The 21,619-nt window shown below is 40.2% G+C and overlaps 1 protein-coding gene across 3 annotated transcripts in view; it reads right to left on the bottom strand.

The window, feature by feature from the left end:
- LOC140126705 (dynein axonemal heavy chain 3-like) overlaps positions 1-21,619 on the bottom strand; it is an 883,215-nt gene that overhangs the window by 478,590 nt on the left and 383,006 nt on the right. For all 3 annotated transcript variants that reach the window (XM_072146467.1, XM_072146468.1, XM_072146466.1), the window contains exons 28-31: positions 17,997-18,105; positions 13,141-13,260; positions 11,036-11,206; positions 6,377-6,514 (exon numbers count right to left, since the gene is read on the bottom strand). In XM_072146467.1, coding sequence (XP_072002568.1) covers positions 6,377-6,514; positions 11,036-11,206; positions 13,141-13,260; positions 17,997-18,105 — 538 coding nt within the window. The remainder of the gene's footprint in view (positions 1-6,376; positions 6,515-11,035; positions 11,207-13,140; positions 13,261-17,996; positions 18,106-21,619) is intronic.

Here is a 21,619-nt window from a genome sequence, read left to right as displayed (position 1 = left end):
CATCGTCGCCTCCACGATCCTCCACAGCATCCACCAGCGTTCAGCTCTCCATACCCCAGACGCTGGAGCGGAAACGCAAATATAGTGCAACCCACCCGCACGCCCAAGCCCTTAATGTGCACATCTCCAGATTGCTTAGCCTGGAGATGCTGCCCTATAGGCTAGTAGAGACCGAGGCCTTTCGCAACCTCATGGCGGCGGCCGCCCCTCGGTATTCGGTCCCCAGCCGCCACTACTTTTCCCGATGTGCCGTCCCAGCCCTGCACCAGCACGTGTCAGACAACATCATCCGTGCCCTGACCAACGCCGTTTCTGACAAGGTCCACCTGACCACGGACACGTGGACGAGTGCTGCCGGGCAGGGCCACTATATATCGCTGACGGCACATTGGGTTAACTTGGTGGAGGCTGGGACCGAGACTGACCCTGGGGCTGCTCATATACTGCCGACGCCGAGGATTGCGGGGCCTACCTCGGTCCAGGTGTTTCAGGCCTACTATGCCTCCTCCTCCTCCCACCCCTCCTCCACCTCCTCCTCCGAACTACCATCCGTGGGCACGGCGCCATCAGTCGGTAGCTCTAGGCACAGCAGCAGTGCCGTCGCTAAGCGACAGCAGGCGGTGCTCAAACTGCTGAGCCTAGGCGACAAAAGGCACACCGCCCAAGAGCTATTACAGGGCATCACGGCGCAGACTGATCTGTGGCTGGCACCGCTGAACCTCAAGCCGGGAATGGTTGTGTGTGACAACGGCCGTAACCTGGTGGCGGCTCTGCAACTCGGCAGACTGACACATGTGCCATGCCTGGCCCATGTGTTAAATCAGCGTTTCCTCAAGACATACCCCAATCTGTCTGATTTGCTCACGAAGGTGCGCCGCATCTGTGCGCATTTCAGGAAGTCCAGCCCAGATGCTGCCACTCTCAGGGCAGCGCAGCGCCGCCTCCAACTGCCCGCTCACCGACTGTTGTGCGACGTGCCCACGAGGTGGAATTCAACACTGACCATGTTATCCAGAGTTTACCAGCAGCGCAGAGCGATTGTAGACTGCCAGATGTCAACTTCCACCAGAACTGGTAGTCAGGTCAGTCAGCTTCCTCAAGTCTACAATGAGGAGTGGACGTGGATGTCTGATATCTGTCAGGTGCTGAGTAACTTTGAGGAGTCAACACAGATGGTCAGTGGCGATGCCGCCATCATCAGCCTCACCATCCCGCTGCTTGGCCTGTTGAAAAACTCTCTGGTCAGCATGAAGTCGGAAGCTTTGCGCTCGTCACAAGAGACGGGGGAAGAAGATTCCCTTGTTGATAGCCAAAGCACCCTGAGGTCTGTTTCTCAGCGCATATCGGAGGAGGTGGAGGTGGAGGAGGATGAGGAGGAAGAGGAGGAGAATGTTGGCGAGACACAAGAGGGGACCATTGTTGAGTCCTTCACTGTTCAGCGTGTATGGGCAGAAGAAGAGGAGTTGGAGGAGTTGGAGGAGGAGGAAATGGACAGTCAGGCCAGTGAGGGGAGTGAATTCTTACGCGTTGGTACTCTGGCGCATATGGCAGATTTCATGCTAGGCTGCCTATCCCGTGACCCTCGCGTTCAAAGAATTTATTCCAGCACCGATTACTGGGTGTTCACTCTCCTGGACCCACGGTACAAGCAAAATCTTGCCACTCTCATCCCTGCAGAGGAAAGGAGTGTGAGAATGCATGAATACCAGCAGGCCCTGGTGCACAAGCTGAAACAGTATTTCCCTTCTGACAGCGCTAGCGGCAGAGTGCGTAGTTCTGCGGGACAAGTAGCGAGGGAGAGTAGGCGAGCAGGCAGCTTGTCCAGCACTGGCAAGGGTACGCTTTACAAGGCTTTTGCCAGCTTTATGTCACCCCAGCAAGACACTGTCACCTGTCCCCAGTCTCGGCAGAGTAGGGCTGATCTTTACAGAAAGATGGTGAGGGAGTACGTAGCTGACCATACCATCGTCCTAAATGATCACACAGCTCCCTACAACTACTGGGTTTCAAAGCTGGACATGTGGCACGAACTGGCGCTGTACGCCTTGGAGGTTCTTGCCTGCCCTGCCGCTAGCGTCTTGTCCGAGCGGGTTTTCAGTGCAGCTGGTGGCATCATCACCGATAAGCGTACACGCCTGTCGACTGACAGCGCTGACAGGCTGACGCTTATTAAAATGAATAAAGGCTGGATTTCTCAGAATTTCCAATCTCCACCAGGTGAAGGAAGCTCAACCTGAATAATTGATCCACTCCTCCTCCTCCTCCTCATTTTCCTCCTTCTCCTCCTCTTTGTACAGTAAAGCAGAGGAAAATGGCTATTTTTTGACAGGGCCCACTGGCTCTTGCTATACTTCATGCATTTAATTTTTCTGGAGGGCCACCTACCCGGTCCTCTGTTTGAAACAATTTTTGTGAGTGCCACATACAGGCACTCAATCTATTCCATTTTTCTGGAGGGCCACCTACCCGGTCCTCTGGTTTGAACAATTTTTGGGACTGCCACATACAGGCACTCAATCTATTCCATTTTACTGGAGGGCCACCTACCTGCTCCTCTGGTTTGAAGAATTTTTGGGACTGCCACATACAGGCACTCAATCTATTCCATTTTACTGGAGGGCCACCTACCTGCTCCTCTGGTTTGAAGAATTTTTGGGACTGCCACATACAGGCACTCAATCTATTCCATTTTACTGGAGGGCCACCTACCTGCTCCTCTGGTTTGAAGAATTTTTGGGACTGCCACATACAGGCACTCAATCTATTCCATTTTACTGGAGGGCCACCTACCTGCTCCTCTGGTTTGAAGAATTTTTGGGACTGCCACATACAGGCACTCAATCTATTCCATTTTACTGGAGGGCCACCTACCTGCTCCTCTGGTTTGAAAAATGTTTGGGACTGCCACATACAGGCACTATCCAAATTAAATTGTCTCCATAGCAGCCTCCACACGTTGTCTCCATTGCTACCTCCAAAAGTCGTCCATATAGCTGCCTCCATACATCGTCCCTTTATCAAACGAGGTGTGTCAGGCAGAAATTTGGGTTGTTTTCATGGATTCCACATCAAAGTTGTTAACTTTGTCGCCACCCTGCTGTGTTATCCACAAAATATACTGGCAAACTTTTACCATTTAGGGATATTATTTCAGCGCTTCTTGCGCATCTGTTTACATTCCCCTCACCCGGCATATCCTAAACTTATAAGAACGCTACTACACTTGATCTTATACAAAAGGTTCTTAGAAGTGCTGTTTGGGGAGTAGCCTAGAGACAGGGGCTTGGATTGGCGAAAGCTCGCCTGGCAGCGGAACGCCAGCTCCATGCGCATCATGCGCTTCTTGCGCATCTGTTTACATTCCCCTAACCCGCCATATCCCAAACTTATAAGAACGCTACTACACTTAACTTGGTGCAGGCTGGGACCGAGTCTGACCCTGGGGCTGGTCATATACTGCCGACGCAGAGAATTGCGGGGCCTACCTCGGTCCAGGTCTCAAAGGCCTACTATACCTCCTCCCACCCCTCCTCCACCTCCTCCTCCTCCGAATTACCATCCGTGGGCATGGCGCCATCAGTCGGTAGCTCTAGGCACAGCAGCAGTGCCGTCGCTAAGCGACAGCAGGCGGTGCTGAAACTGCTGAGCCTAGGCGATAAAAGGCACACCGCCCAAGAGCTATTACAGGGCATTCCACATCAAAGTTGTTAACTTTGTCGCCACCCTGCTGTGTAATCCACAAAATATACTTGCAAACTTTTACCATTTAGGGATATTATTTCAGCGCTTCTTGCGCATCTGTTTACATTCCCCTCACCCGCCATATCCTAAACTTATAAGAACGCTACTACACTTGATCTTATACAAAAGTGCTGTTTGGGGAGTAGCCTAGAGACAGGGGCTTGGATTTGCGAAAGCTCGCCTGGCAGCGGAGCGCCAGCTCCATGCGCATCATGCGCTTCTTGCGCATCTGTTTACATTCCCCTCACCCGGCATATCCTAAACTTATAAGAACGCTACTACACTTGATCTTATACAAAAGTGCTGTTTGGGGAGTAGCCTAGAGACAGGGGCTTGGATTGGCGAAAGCTCGTCTGGCAGCGGAGCGCCAGCTCCATGCCAAGATCCAACTAACATAGTTTTAACTGCAGCACCTTTAATCTACTACTAGTTCACTGCCTCCATACATGGTCCCCTTATCAAACGAGCTGTGTCAGGCAGAATTTTGGGTTGTTTTCATGGCTTCCATGTTAACTTTGTCGCCACCCTGCTGTGTAATCCACAAAATATACTGGCAAACTTTTATCATGTACCGATATTATTTGAGCACTTCTTGCTCACCTCCTTTGGTTCCTCTCTGCCACCCATTGGTTTGAAGCCTGAGTCCATTTAGGGTATGTCGCCATGACACTCTCTAGCCTGCTGCCGCTGCCTCTGCATGCCGTCCCCTATAGTGTCAGGGTCAATTATTGCATGTTTTAGATACTATCTAGCTTCATTCTGTCACTCTGTCATGGCCATGCTGTTGCCCATAATTTTGGCATAATGGTGCGTTTAAGCAGCCTCAGAGGCATCCATGCATGCTGCCCCTGCTGTTTCCTGTCCATTTCCGTGGTGTTTCCATCCTTTTCTGAGGTTCCCAGGTGTTTGGCCAAGCTTCCCTGTGCAGAGCCTTGGTCCCCTTGAAAAATGCTCGAGTCTCCCATTGACTTCAATGGGGTTCGTTATTCGAGACGAGCACTCGAGCATCGGGAAAAGTTCGTCTCGAATAACGAGTACCCGAGCATTTTAGTGTTCGCTCATCTCTAGTATTAAACTATCAAAACATTGTGAAGATAAAATTAGATTCATTAATCAAAGTGAAGCTGAGAGCTGACCGTGAAGACACTATACTAATACATTTTTAGTTCATTCAACCTTTGTGTATCTGAACAAGTGGCACTTTGAAAATTTTGATAAACTTTTTGAAGATAAAAACAGAACTATTGGCAATTACAATTTTACATAGAGTGGGTAACTAAGCCCATAACTGCACTTAAAGCTCTGGGCTAATTAGAAATGAGTCAGGATGTTGTTGAAGGCTATATGTACTCTCAGGATAATTTTTTTTATTTTTACTGCATTGCATCTCATATTAGCTAAACAACCCTTCCCTACAAAGTTTTTATGAGAATATTTTTGTGGTAACTAGAAATAAGCTAATTCATAAATCTATCATTTTTAGGCACTAAATGAAATCCAAATTTCTTAGGATCCGCTTTCAAATCTTTTAAAGTGGCAACTATAAATTCATCCCACAGCTGAGGGAGGTGAACGAGTGAGGGAAAATGAAACAATAAAAAAAAAATTACTAAAAAGAACTATTTAAAAATTCAGTCTTTTGGAAGACTAGAGGGGATTTTATACCTATTTCCAACAAAAGTGATAGAACATTAGGAACAATTTCATGCAGGCCCAAAATGAGCTTCAGTTTCAGCTAATCTTACAAGATTTGTTCATCACAATTGGTGTAGATGCCTCATCTCATGCAGGCTGTTTCTTCCCATCCATCAGAGATGCATTTTGATGTGTCAGTGTACAACTATTATCTGTCTTCTTTTAAGTGGTTATAAACACTCATTTAAACCAATTTAATAAAAACTCTCCTTAACCCCTTGATGACCACTGTTTTGGGTTTTACAACGGCCATTAAGGCTACTTCTTCTGATGCACCGCCTTTCTATGTCGGTGTGTCAGAAGAAGATTGCAGGACATCGGGTCCTGCTGGTGCCAAGGACATCACATCCCAGACCCAGCACTAAAACCCGGCATCAGAAATACTCATGACCACAGCGTGTAAGTGTGACCCTGTGGATCAAACCCCCCGGTGAGCTTACCTGCTAATCCGATCCTTCCTGCTGCAGCCTTGGGCTCTGGCATGTGCTCCAAGGCTGCCAGCTCCTCTTCACACTGGGTTCCGCCTCCTGGCAGGTCCCAGCTGTAACTAACTGGGCTTGCTTCGTTATGCTCAATTACTTTCATTGTACACTGCAATACAAGTGTACACACTGTGTGCTGTTTGAATGGGCCATGTACTTTTTATTGCAGCCCGGAAGACTGCTCATCTTGCCGATGACCATTAAAGATGCAGGCCACCACCATGAATCTAGCCAGGATTAGGTTCTGCTCTATACTTTGCATGAACTGTGCCTGTCACCAGACACATTAGAAGTCAATGGGGCCATGAAATAGCAGCCGTATTTGCATCTAGCTCATTGCCCTAAATCTATTGTGTGCATGAGGCTTTAATTTGGGAAAGTTATCTCCATTTATGCCATTAATATATTTTACAGAATATTTCAGTTCTGTAGTTTATTGAAAATAATATCGACTGTACCTGTTCAGAACATAATCTGTATGTTGCTACAATTTTGGCAGCAAGACTACGAGCAGCAACAAAACCCATTGAATAGAGGGAGATTTCTGCAATTAAAGCATAATCTGGAACCATCATAGCCACAGTCCGAAACAGTACCTACAACATAGAAAATGTCAGAGAATTAGTAATGCTATTTTTACTATTTTTCTTGAAGACCATCATTTATTTATTTTGTTTTTAGATAGACAAAATATGACTGAGGAAGGAAATAAAAAAAAAATCTTGATTGAAAGTTGTCTATACTTGATCTATAGACAATAATTGATCTAAATATAAAGACCACTCCACTCTAATAATTATTTCTATTTCTGACCTATTTCTGCCATTTTACTATTGCTGTCCCAAAGTATCTAGGTAAGAAACTTTGTAGCACTTATCATACCCTATTTAGGGTACCTTAGTTCTTTTTTTTGTTTATAAACCATGGGCTAAAAGGAATTGATAACATAGGGGCTCATTTACTTACGCAGCCACTGGAGTTCACCGAAAGTGCATTGTCTGACGGTAATGCACCCTGCCGCGATTAACTAAGATTGTGCGCCCGATATCCTGCATGTGTCGCTTCCCGCGCAGGTCCGATAGTGTTCACCATCTTTTTAGTGGTGTATGTAAGTGCATTGGCTTGTGACACAATTTGAATGTTAAATCCCGCGCTCAGTCCAAATCAGTCGTATCGTCTGCTGGCATTCCACCCCCAATCTGTGCTGCATGGAAGCCTGCGCATTTGCGGCAAAAAAACTATTATGTGCCAAAATCCCAGTGCAGACACTTGCTAAATAACTTTCCAAGCTGTGCAAAATGATGCACAGTCCGATGAAAGTGTGATCCGCGACCGTTAGAAATGAACCCCACAATTTTAAAGTGGGACCTAACAACCTCATGGATTAGCTATACTTGACAGATGAAAAACAACACTAGAAATTGAGAAAATAGCACCATTTTCTGTGTTGTGGTCAAATTCATTTTAATGGATCAGCCATTACACTGAGATTACATCTGTGAGGTTTTTGTCATTTTCTTTGCATATAATAGTCATAATAACATAATAAACATTGATATTAGTAAAACACAAGCAAATGTTTGAGAAAAAGTAACATGTGTCATATGACAGTATGAAAAGCCAACATGCATAATCAATAAATAAATACAAAAGTAGTGGGTGCAGAGCAAGAATATTGTACCGTCCCATGTGTAACTAAAGCAATCAGAAAAGAAACAGTATGCAGTATGCAGTAGAAAACCTCTATACACTGATGTAGACAAACAGAACAAGTTTCTATCCATTAAAAGACTTTAGCACAGCACAAAGATAGTAAAGGATAAAGGCCCTGATTTATCAAAGCCCCTGCATCAGTTTTCTGTCTGACTTTGCACTTTCTTTCAGTGCAAACTGCTTGCACATGTATTTATAGTGTCCGCAACACATTTGAGTGGCGGCTGCACTATACCAGATGCAACACAAAATTGAAAACATAAAGGGGTGTCCTGGTGTACAGTCAGACCTGCACTGCATTTATCATGCACCCCCTATGTTAAAGATTCACCAAAAAAAAGTGGGCGCACTCTGTCTCGGAGCAGTGCAGGGGAGCCAGATTCATGAAGAACGTGCACCACAATTCATCAATCTGGATCCCTCTGCATACTACACAGGCAAACTGCACATAGTACAGTTTGCACTGTTTGTGATAAGTGTGGGCCATAGTGTCAATCCTTATAACTTAAAAAATAAATAAATAAATATATAATAAAAAAAAAAATATATATATATATATATATATATATACTATGTATCTACATGTACTAACAAAAGGCCATATTTATCACTTTTGTGCGCCTAAGTGTAGTAGTTGCGCCTAAATTCTGGCGCACTGTTTTGCCAGAATTATCACAAGCTACAACCATCTGTGATAAGTATATTTTCTGCCTCTTATTAATCACTTTACTTTAAAACAATTAGGCACAATTTTGGCGCAGTTTAGGCGCAATGTTAGATTCAGGCACGTACATGTGATCCTGCTACAAGCTCCTCTCTGCTTCTCCCACAGCCCAGAATGAAGATAACACTCACAGCAGCACCCAGGTGTGTGACACCCAGCACCCAGTGACCTCCTCAGCAGGGGCTTCTCCTGGAGGGGATCCCCCAGTGCTGGTCTCCTGCTACACCCCTGTAATTCTGCACAGTATCCCCCTCAGAAACACTGGTGTCTGAGGGGGTTCTGTGCAAAATTACATGGGGGACACTTGTATGTCGTATCTGCAACATTCTGCAAACTTCTGCAAAGTTCTTAGCTCTCTTGCTGTGAGCTCAGGAGTTTGCAGATTGTTTTGTAAATAGAAGGTGATGAACTGTAAATAGTCTGCAGCTCCTGTTTGCAGAGTATCTAATGTATCTATTATATGTTCTAGTGTCTGGCTGAGCTTTGCTGCTAGAAATGAGCTGTTCTGTTGCGCCTAAATGAAAACGTTGCAAGTGATGAATATCATTAGGCGCAGCAAAACATCTGGATTGGTAAGATAGATGAGGGAAAGCAGGTTATTTTTGCTGCGTTTGGCGTTTAAATGCAAAAATTGGCGCAAAAACGGTGCGCCTGAATGAAAAGGCGCAAAAACAACAGAAAAAACGAGTGATACATGTGGCCCAAAGTTCCTTATCTACTCCATTTTTCCTTTACTGTTGCTTAGGAGTGCATTGGAATGAGTCTGAATGTTAAGAATCATGGCTGTCTGTTCTAATTAAAATTTTAATTGACAACCAGGGTTTAATGAAGGAACACATCCACTACAGTAGTTCTGGGTCTAGTGGGACATATTTGGGGGTCAATTGAATGGAAACAAAATTACTTTAAAATCTCTCTTAAAGAGGATAAATAGTTTTTACACAATATTTTAGAGAACTACTGGAATATCAATCGGTAAGAAATTTTCTTTTGTTTCCTGTAAGATAATTGAAACTATTGTTCTGAAGCCTTAATGGAAGTTGGTATCACAGAATTTACTTTGTTATCACCTTACTCTAGGCACAGGTGCAACTATGCAAAAACAAATATTCAGGAGACGCAAAAGCTACTGTCAACTTAGGGTCCCACATACAAAATATCCAAGCCAAGAAACAGCATCCAATTTCATATGCAGACATTACCGGACATCCTTACAGAGTACGTTTTTTACTTCTGCAACATTTTGATGTTATTGTGGGATATGTGCCATATGTATAAAAGTCTCCAGAAGTCTCCAGAAGAATGGGGTGCACAATAACTGACAATATTCATACCCTCTATACCTTGTGAGCCTTTTTTAAAAACTTGTTTGATTGAACATGTGCAACAAATACATCAAAAACAGTTAGAAATAATCTGTCTGAAAAAAGAACACTTAAAACCTAATATTTATTAAATACTATTAAAACTGGGGCCACTCTTCAGCCAAAATTTTTTTAACATCGAACAGGCATTCAGTAGGTGCAGCAGTCGGAAATCCCTCACTTAAATATTTCCGATCGTGCATTTGCTATCTGCACACTACTGACAGATTTGTGTGAGTGGCATCCATGCAGCCTATTCATTCAGTTTCTGATCGCTGCACAGTGCCACATATCACCACCAATGAATCGGGTGCTGTACACATTGGTATACACACTATCATATATCCTATGTATATCCTCCGCCTGACGCGTTTCTACACTCCCTTCATGGGTAGTGTGTCATCAGAGGCTTAAGAATTGTGTACAGCACCCGACTCCTGCACCTACTGAATGCCTGTTCGATGTAAAAAAAATTTTGGCTGAAGAGTGGCCCCAATTTTAATAGTATTTAATAAATATTAGGTTTTAAGTGTTCTTTTTTCAGGCAGATTATTTCATACACCTGAACACAAATATCTATAGATCTTGCTTTGTGCACTTTTCTTTATTATCAAAAACAGTTAGAAATCAGGATTAATTTCTGTATGTTTAAGAAAAATTTAAGAGCTGATCATAAAAAATTAATCAACACAATACACCACATGTCCGTATGTATATAGTAAGCGGCACTATAATATATTTTAGAGTGCAAGAACAGGTCTTAAGGGAATTAGAAGCTCTAATCCCTCCAAGCTCTCACATATCCCACCTACGGGCGTAATACCTACGTATGTTGAAACGCCCTATTCTCAAAATCAGCATATTGGGATATACCTACCCATTTTATGAAACCTGACAGGTTACGTAATACTGATGGAGAAAGAAAATCTGGATCACTTTATTATTAGCGGAGGGAAATACATGATGATTTCAATGCTTCTCTATAAGCTTCCTCTGTCAAACTGGAAAAGCTATAACAAATCTTATAAATAAGATGGAAATATATCATGGATATAATGCTGCATGGGCATGAGTTCTAAATCTTTTTTTAAAGACTTTATTTTTGAATTTTGAAAGACATAACAAAATAGCAACCAAATCAGACAAAAAAATTAATATGTAATCCAGTACATAAGTCCCCTGGGTAAGGGAAATGGAGCATTACAGGAATAAGAATCAAGGTGTCCCACCACTAGGAGGCCAACACAATTTAATTTGTGTTTCTTTGGTTATTCACAATTTTATAAAATACCACATTAAGCAATTGTGAATCTTACCTTTAAGTTGTCTGGGAGTTCAGCTCTTCCTGCATATCCAGGATTCATAGTAATAAATACTGTACATGATGAATCCAGACTTATTTCCGTACCTTCAAACACAAAAGTATGAACCTGCTCTGAAATTGCCCGTTGGATTGTCTGAATTTGTTGTGCAACTACGGAAAGTACCTAAAAGTATATGAGAGTAAGATAAGTATACACACTATAAATCAGTACATAATTTTGACTATATTAATTTTTGCCCCTGGTGGCAGATGCATTTCAAGAATACAATCTCTAAAGACAGCCTTAGGTTGCAGCAGTCACAAGCCACCATATTGGCACTATATAAATAAAGAATTATTATTATATTGATATCACTTCTGCAGCCTCTGTGTACAAATGGAGAGCAGTTGTTATAGATGATTTTAGTCTGAATTAGAGGGGGACATGGCTATATTTCTATGTATATGTTTAGAAACAACCTACTTGCTATGGATGTACACCATTGCAAATTAAATAGTTATTAATTGGGGTTTTATATTTACATACATAAAACATGATAGCGGATTTATCACCACTTTGGTTTCTTCTATTACTTTTTGAGACTTCTTCGCCTCAGTTGAAACATATTTCTCTTAACTGTGACAAAAATCTCAAAATGTTGTAGAAGAAACCAGACAATGCAGCCATAAGACCCCCCCCCCCTCCCATGTTTTAGTTTCCTACTTAATAACTAGACATGAAAAATGAACACCACAGCTCAATTCATAACTGGGACATAGGGACATAACAAAAACAATTGATCCTTAGATGACCTTAAAATTAGGTAAATACATTCTCAGATGAAACTAAGCACATAATTCATTTCACTATGTTCTTATTTTTTAAGAAAACTATGGAAAAAAGTAAGTACATCCCATGAATCAGTAGCTTGTTGAAGCCTCAATTAGAAGCAATAACTTTAAGAAATTGATTTTTGCATGACTGAACCGGTCTTTGACAACTTTATGGAGAAATTTGTACAGGCATGTTTTTAACTAAACACTCTTACAATTCAGCATTTTCGTAGTGATCCAGGATCCTTTCTTCAATGAGCTAAAACTGTGTTATTTGGGCAAAAAAATTATTTTTAAAAAATGCTAATTTCCCTTGGGAATTTCCCTCCTGTGTATGATCCCTATCTCTAAAATAGGGATCAAAACTGCATTTGCACAAGATTTCCAGAGAGCCAGGTGACATCAGGAGAATGGGGAGACTTGGGTGTAAGAGCATTGTACGCAAGAGGCATGCATAATTAGGAGTCGAGGGAGCGCCAAGTAGCCTATGCGATATACACAGGAGTGCCAGAGGGTATTTTGCACTTTTTTAAAATACTGTTGCTGAAGCATTGGTTGAAGGCTAATGAAGATTATCACTGTTCACTGTGAAAACAACAACCTGTCTGTTTACTTTAAAACTTGCCTATATAAGTGGTCCTTTTCCTTTAAAATGTTGATTCAATTCTTTGAGGTTTATGACATTGGGTTATATTTAACTATCTTAACTTCATGTCACAGGATTTTAATTGGGTTAATTTTTTTGCCATTATGTAATAGGTTTGCTGTCAGGATCTTTTTCCTGTTGCATCATTCAGTTTAAGCCAGGCTTTAATTCATGTATAGATGGTCTCACAATTAACTCCTGAATACATTGGCCTACATAGTAGTTCATGCTTGACTTCATGCCTTCAAATCATGGAATAGTCTCAATTCTTGGCTGTATTAATTGCCACGACCCAAGTGGCAGTGAAGGGCTAGGACAAGGGGCAATTCAGTGTAAAGCACAGGTTTTAGTAAAGTTCTATATAAGGCAGGACCTGGCATAGGACTCATCCAGGTGCACAATTGTATGGCCAATATACTAAGAGGCCAGAACATCTTAGGATATTCAGCACAACTCTTATATTTTTTATTAAACTATATTTTTTTCAGATGTTATAGCATACATTGTAAATGGTGCATGTACACATGAAAGAACTGAATTTGAAAGTCAATATTATATTTCTGCATTTATATTTGCACTTGCAGAATCACTGCTTGTAGTGCATACTAAGTTTTCTGAGAAAGTGGTGTTAGAATTACCTCCAGCTCAATACGATTAAATTCATCAAAGCATGCCCAAGCTCCAGACTGTGCCAGACCTTTGAAGAATTTCCCCATAGCTTTATAGTCTAGTCCGTCAGAACAGTTAAAAACAACACACTAAAAAAAGGAGAGTAAAGGCCGGTTAAATATTCATAACAACCATGTATAGAGACTATTTGGAAAAATAAAGATTAGTAGAATAAAAAGAAATAAACTGAGCATGGTCAAATCTGTAATCTTTTAATTAAAATTAAAATTTCATATAACGCTATGTTTTCACAATCGCCACAGTTGACAACACAGTTAATTAAAAACAATAAAGAGTCAAGTTATACATCTCTAAATGAGACAGCAATGAACTTAATTAAGGGTAATCAAAAAGATCAAAATAGAGTTGAAAGGGGGATAATACATGAAAAAGTACAATTGCATCAATTATTTTAATTTAGTAAAGTTAAGGGTTATAAATATTGTTTGTTCTTTTTATTTAATCTGTGGCAATTTTATTGCTTGAATTTAATAATATGACCAGAAAGGTAAATTACATTGTCACATACAAACACATAGCTAAAAATAAGCATGAGTTCCTTGCACAACGTGTGCTTGCAAATGTGTGCTTACATGAACCATAACCTGGGTGAACATACAGCCACATACAAAAGAGAGGAGGTGCCCCCCTCCCTCCGTCTTCATTGAAAACCGCCTGGCTTGGTCACGTCCTGTATCATCTGTTTTTTTCCATTCTCCTTTTGTTTCTCTGACTCATAATCAAAGTTGTTTACAGCATCAATTTTCCGTATAAACATACAATCAATTCTATTGTCTTTTGTAAGTTAGGCTTTAAGTTGGTATAGTTGTATGTAATTTGGATTTGTGTGTAAAGTGATGGGTATAATTTTGATCTGTTTGAGTTTAGGTTTTTGTTTCTGGCAGAACAATGGGCTTAGTGTTTAGTTATTTTTTTAACATTAATGTCATCTATGTGAGTCCAAAATACATATATGGAATTACTTGACCTTATTAGTTTTTTTTATGAAAATAATTACATGTGCGGAGCCGAGGGGAATATTTTAAATCCTGCACAATAGTAAACAGACACTGACTTAAAAGAGCACTAAACCTCTTTCCTTGAATTCTGAAATAGAAAATTCTTTCACGTGTATGTATGCTCATATGTATGCATGTATCCTAGCAGACAATTGAGGTCCATTGTTTAAGTTAAACTTTGCCTCCGGAAAAATGCAGGAAGTTAAAAGGAAATATATAGCTGTCTCCTTTGAAATCTTCCAAGCTTTGCACAACTTTTAATTTTGTAAACAAGGTTAGACTATTGCAGAATATTTTTATCTTTTTTTATAGTCAATGAGGCACAGTGAACATGACTTACTGTGATTTTTAACCAGACACTCAATCAGACACACACACCAATTAAAAAACAGCATTTCCGTTGGGTTTTCCGGCGTTTTCAGGGATTGCGCCGCTGGGAAAGGCATTTAGAAGGGGATTGTATCGCATGCGATTGGATTTTGGCACAATCGCGACAGCTTTCATGCGGGCTGTCGGTCGATCCGACTGATTCTGACTAAGCGTGGAATTTAACTTTAAAATTGTGTTGCAAGACATGCATTTACAGACACCAGGAAGAAGAAGAGGAGCTCAGGCGGACCTGATGGGGGAAGCGACACATGAAGGAAATCGGACGCACTTAGTGAATCGTGCCGGAATGCATGATTGTCGGACACTCCATAATGCAGGTAACTTCGTTGGGCGGGTAAGTAAATGTACCCCCTTGTCTTAGCTTTTTGCTTGTGAGTTGCAGAAAGATTACTCCTTATACTAAAATCTATGAGGAGCGATATTGTAAATATTATACTTCTATGAGTAGGATTTCACCTAGCAGGAGAAATTCACTGCTTAGAATTGACCCTGAGTAGGCATGTAGAGTTCAAGAAACTTCTACTTGTGGATGATTTTCTCTAGATTCTTGTGCATCTTCACATAACCTTTCACATTACCTTTATCGACGACCAGCAAGTGACATCCCTCTCTGGCAAATGTATGTGACAAATTGAGAGGAGGCTATAGAAATGCCAATTTCCCCTGTTGCTCTGTCTGCTCAAATGGAGTGGGGCAGTGAAGTCTTCAATGTTCATGTACAAGTAAAAGGGAACTCAATACAATATGTTAATGCACTGGTTTCATAACCATTCCCTGAACCCTTATATTTCAACTGTATCTTAGTAGTACCAAGCAGACACTAGCACTCTATTCTACATCTTCTATGAGTGCCCTTTGTTGGTCTCATTCTGGTGAAAACTGGGATGAGCAAAGTATCAACTAGAGAGTGGTTTTATAGGGTCATTAGATTAGATTCCATTGTTTACTTCCTTAATGCCCCCTGAAGTAGCTAAATAAGCAATCTGTCAGGCTATTACTTAATCTATGCACAATCTCCAAATCTCTTATTCCTAGTGCCCATAAGCAGACAGCCCCTACGTCATGTTTAGAGTTCTATGCTAGGATGAAGAAGATTTACATCTTGTAAAACATGGTGGCCCTCAATTCATTTCGTTGTTTTTGTTCTTTGTAACATTCCTGGATTTCATAAATATTTCTAAACATTTTCCATATGAAGGAATACTGATACTTCAGTCCTGATTTACATTTGCCCTCTCTGTCGTTTTCACTTCTGCATCAGGCAGGGTTATGCCACTGTATCTTTATGAATTATTATGCATGTGAGAAAGTACTGTCCTTTTATTTCTCTTACTTTCTATATACATGTTTTTTGTTAGTTTGAAAAAGGGATAAAAATTAAAGCTCGAAAAGAGAAAGCTGGCCATGTGTAGTATTTTGTTTTTCCTTCAGTGATACTGTAGAGCAGTGATGGCGAACCTTTGAGATACAGAGTGCCCAAACTACAACCAAAACCCACTTTTATGTCGCAAAGTGCCAACATGACAATTTAAGCAGTAACCTATTGATCTCTGCTGTATCACATTGTATCTGAGGAAACCAATACAATAGAAAGCAGGAGACATTTGGATTGTAGCTTCCCTCCAGGGTCCCCTGAAGAGGAAGAATCAGGGGACCCAAAGCAGGAGCTCCAACGATCCATCTCTGTCCACACTTTCTTGCCCCTCTTGTAGCCCTGACAGCCAAGTAGGTGTCACTTTAAAATAGCACTGAGCGTGGCACGTCCTGAGCTGTCTTGTACTAAAGGAGGAAGCCTTGAGTCCTATGTGGTAAATTCTGTGCTGGGTGCCCACAGAAAGGGCTCCGAGTGCCAACTCTGGCACCCGTGCCATAGGTTCGCCATCACTGCTGTAGAGTATTGAGCACAATGCTGATAATTACAGTTGATTGCTATGATCCCAGCAAGGGAATCAGTGGTCTGTGATCAGTGGTTAGTCCTAAAATCCTTTCAAAGGTGACCACAGACATCAGAAGTAGGTCAAAATATCATTGAATCATCTAATTAATGATCATTTTGAAGATGGCGCTACAAATCTTAATACATGTTGACTTTTACAACCCATCAGACTGGCCATAAATTTTGAATAGACAAACTAAAAGACAAACAATATTTCATGGAGTGTTCTTTCCAGGAAACATTTTCTAGGTGTCAATGATTTTCCATGAAGACGAAAGATCCCCAGCCTGACTATTGTCGAATAATTTTTAATTGGATAACTCTTTCAAGATGATTGTGATTGTCAATGTCATTAGCCACATAACATTGTAGTCTATTTTCCAGTTACATTTCCCTGATAGATACTTTTAATTATTTAATTGGGTGTTATCATCTTTAGTTCAATGTGTATGGGCACCTACTGTAGGATATGTATTGATAATTCATTTAAATTAGCCCTTCCACCAGACTCCCCAATCTGGAAACAACTAAAAGGTCTTACTATTAATGAGTTAAAATGAGCTGCCCCTGATACTCACACTCATACAACACACAGAATAAATATAATTTGTCCGGGCATATCAGCTAAAATATCACATACACTTAAGGAAACATGGGTAACAGAATTGTTTCCAGGACCATACTCCAATAGAGGGTGGGCTCAAAGATAGGGCACAATCTTTTAGAACATCATTCTGTGACCCACCTTTGTCTCTAGCGAAATGGCAGGAAGACCTAAGAATCTTGCTGACTTCAGAGAAGGAAAAAAACTATACTAGCAACTTCTTATAACTTTTCTAGATGTATTAGAGTACAGGAAAACTCCTATAAGCTCTTTACAAGATGGTATAAAACATCACATGTGCTCCACTTGATAGATAGTAAAATTCCAAACACATGCTGGAGATGTAAGGGAGACAGGGGTGACATTTACCACATCTGGTGGACATGCCCAAAAATAGCCCCATACTGGAAGAAGATCATAGACAATATTACACTATATGCAACACAGACAGTGTGCTAGATCCTGCGGCTATTCTGATATGGAGACCCAACACAGCTTTTAGTAAAAAAAAAAGTATGGCCTTCCTACGACACTCATAGCAGTGGCAAAACTGCTGATCCTGAAGCTATGGCTCACAGAATATCCCCCTACAACAGATATGTACAGAGAAAAGGTGAATGAGATATGCAGGATGGAGGAATTGAAAAAAGTTTGAATACAAACATTTAAATTAGCCTATGGGAGCAACAACAGGGTCTAAACAAAACTATAATACTGTATATAAAGAAATAATAATAATAAATAAATAATAAAATAAAACAAAGGGCAGCTAAAAAACTAGTGACACTTTCCCTAGCTTTAAATGAATGATATTATATGTGTATTTGTATATATTTCTATACATAGGTCTAACCTATGGCAAAAATAATTTCCTACCTGTTTTGCAACAGCTCTAGCCAGGTCCTTACAGGTCTCTGTTTTCCCTGTTCCAGCTGGCCCCTCTGGTGCTCCTCCAAGATTTAGCTGCAGAGCTCCCATTAATGTTCTAAGACATAAGTATCTGATCAGTAACTGATTCTTTAATAGCACAGATTAAAATCTTATTTAACAGAAACAGCAGGATAAGTAAGACTTTAAAACCATAAAGTAAATGAAAATAAATAAACTTTACAATTTAATATCTGTTAGTCCAGAATTTTAATCTGTTCTTTTCCCCAATGCACTTTTTAAACAACATTAAGGCCCGAGAGTAATGTACATGAATAAAGGGTTCTTGGCTGCAATATAGAGGTCAGTACCAACGAGACCAATCAACACTGAATAATGTTAAATATAAACAAAATGCTATTTAGAAAGTCTCGGTCCTTTTTAATACTATTATGTTTAGTTCATTTTGGGGAATATTATTATTTTAAACACTTATTCAAATTGGATTATTGTTTATAAATTATTTATTAGAATGAAGCATTAAAAGTATGTCTCTATAATTTCTATTATGCCTGATACAAGAGTTTTTATAATCTGTAGCGATTAAATTTTGTGCTGATGATTTTACCCAGATTCAACCTTTGAATTCATAATGTAGTTAAAAAAGGCTAGAATTCTGCATTGAAATTCAACACCAAGTATTTGGGATTTTCAGTGCAATTTTTCATACAAAAATTATCATTTGTGTGTGTTGATATTTTTTTAATCATCAATCACACAAAAATTATATTGATCACAATCAAAAAACTTTATGAATCCCTATTGTGTTAAAAAAAATCTAAAAGTCTTTTTGCAAACTATATGCTCTCACAAAGCCACATTGAGAAAAAAATGTAAAAGTTATGGTGCTTCACAGGTAGCATTGCATTTTTTTTCAACGTATTTTATTAAGGAAGGTAATTTAAAAGAACCATTATTTTACCAAAAGACTGTATAGACGGTAAGGCATTAACCATGTACCAACACTAAAAATTTTTAAAAATTCCATTAAAACAATATATGTCAATGTAAATTTTATTGGTGAAATGACAGAACATTTTAAAAACACAAGAGACCCCAATGGTGGTAAACCTGGCCACTATATGCACAGTGTATGTGGTAGATATTTATTAGTTCACAGGAAAGTGACTCAAGTGCTATTAAATGTTTAAAGACACAGCCTTAATAGTATAATATTATAGTTGACCAATTAATTATAGAACATGTGAATGGCTAGTAATAGATTACAGCATATTCATATGGTGAGAAGAGGCTGACTCTCAGCATTGCAATATGACTGTCTGCATATACAGCCTATTTATATGGATATAGCAGGCTTTTTCCAGCTTCTGTCTGGACTTCTGATGGGGAATCTGATGCCTGAAGAGGCGAAACCTAGGTTGGGCATTTTTTATTCTGATTTGTGCAATTTTAACCTATGTTAGTGAGTATATCAATAAATGTTTTTTTATTCCCTTGCCTTGATGATCTGCACAATCCATTTGCTTTTCTTGTGTAGGACCTATAGTGGACCTCAGACACAAAGGTGGCGTGGGGTCTGTGGTGGAGTCTAGCATAGGAAACGTGAAGGAATAAAAAGAGGACTAAGGAATCTTCCATTTTTGATCTAAAAGAGGCTGGTGAGAGTGTTCTTTGGAATAGGGACTAATGACATGTTGATAGACATAAGAGCATGTACATTTCAAATATTTGTGGACTTTTTGACTACTGTGGGAGTGTGCCTAGTCAGTGGCTCCTGCGGTTTTAACCCCTATCTTCCAGGCATCATTTTTGTTTAAAAAATGAAACATGGCCTGGTCATTAACATGGAAAACAGGTGTGCAGAGGTGGAGGAGGTAATTTCTTGAATATGTAGAATAAACTTTTCAAGCTAAGACAATGGTTACGATACAGAACTGCAACACATGGTTACATGTACAGAATAAGTTAATTCAGGTTGTTATGCCAGTAGTCAGGCAAGGAGAGTGGTTAAATTACCATGGCACCAGGTACGTCAACAACAAATTTTCAACCACAAGCTTTTTTTTTGTCTGCAACTGTTTGTTAAATTTTAAAATCTTGTAAAAATTCCCTTCTTAAGGGAACATTTGAGTTTTATCTCCCTTATTCTTTTCACAATTTTGTTCCTAGTTTATACTGTGAGGACATGAAAACATTTTTATTCCTGTTTACGCAAAGGTCAGCATGTGCTGCATTAAAGAAAATGTGGTAAATAAATGGCTGTTCGACCATAAACGACAGGTGGTATTTGAATCACTCTTGTTTTGTAATTTTGAAGCTACTTTAAATGTATTAGCTCTGCCAGAGACAAACAAATCACAGGCAAACTTGCTGTCTGCATGAGCATAGCTACATTAATTGTTGTCTAGAAATGGCAGCATGACATTATTTCAGTAAGACACCAGTAAGGCACCAAAAGACATTAAAAGAAATGTTATCTGGCAGGAGGGCATTTTTCGAAAGTTCCTATGGTGAATCATTATGCTCACTTTGTACAAGCTAAATGTGTTACTTGGAAGGTATTTATATTAAACAAAGTTTCTTCTGAGGTTGCTAAGATACAAAGACACCAAACATTATCTTAGGCCACACAAAATGGAACTTAAATAGAAATGGAATACTTGCGAGCATTGAATGCGTTATGTATGAAAACAATTATTAAAGTTGAAAAAGAAAACTTTGTTAAAGGACAAAGTACAAAGCTGAATAGCTGGCTTACATTGTTAACCTTCATATGGATGAGAGGGCAGAATAACTTCAGTTTTCATAAGGTTATACACTATCACCACAGAGAAGTTTAGTGACCAGCTGTAAAAGCTATAATCATTATGTATCTTCCTGTGCCAATGCAGCTTGCATGCTTGATAAAGAAATTTGTCTAATAAAGGTAGCTTTACAAATTCAATTCAGACATTAACACCTAAAGTGGTTTGCCCATGAAAGAACATTCTCAAATTTCAATCCCTTAGTGATATTCTGAGCCCAGGCGATCACTGAGACATATGTGTGCATTGGGATGCGACAACAGACTGCAATTCCCGACGTACATGTAAATCACTTTGTGCCAAAAAATGATTTGCATCATTTTTTGCCACATTTTGTTCCCTTTTAAATAAATTTCACCCTTGTTTAGCTAAAAATAGTTTCACTCACAACTTTATTATTTTACTTGGCATATAGTCAGATTTAGCAGCGAGTCAAAGGAAGTGTGTCTTGCTCCTCACCGTGTCCTCTGTATCCTCATCATTCAGCGCTTCATGTCATGTGACCAAGGTGATCTCATCTATGGTCCGTTACCCACTAACGTTTGACATAGCCAAAGTCCCCCATACTGCAACTTCACAGGCTGTGCAGAACAAATCACTCCTCTAACTGTGTGCTGAAACTTACTCGGCTGCCATGGAATTACAGCAGGCAGTAGGAAAAAGAAAGTGCTGAGGGAGCAGGGGGAGGGCTGACTTACTCCTTGCATAGTGTAGTATCTTGGGCAGGAATGTGTTAACCTGTAGCTGTAGGTTGTTATATTTTTATTATTATTATTATGCTTTGGTAGAGAGAGCTCAGTTAGTGTG

The sequence above is a fragment of the Engystomops pustulosus genome, chromosome 4 (genome assembly GCF_040894005.1).
Source record: "Engystomops pustulosus chromosome 4, aEngPut4.maternal, whole genome shotgun sequence".
NCBI classification, from domain to species: Eukaryota; Metazoa; Chordata; class Amphibia; order Anura; family Leptodactylidae; genus Engystomops; species Engystomops pustulosus.
The sequence above is the reverse complement of the archived record's forward strand: the minus strand, read 5'-3'. Positions and strand labels throughout refer to the sequence as shown.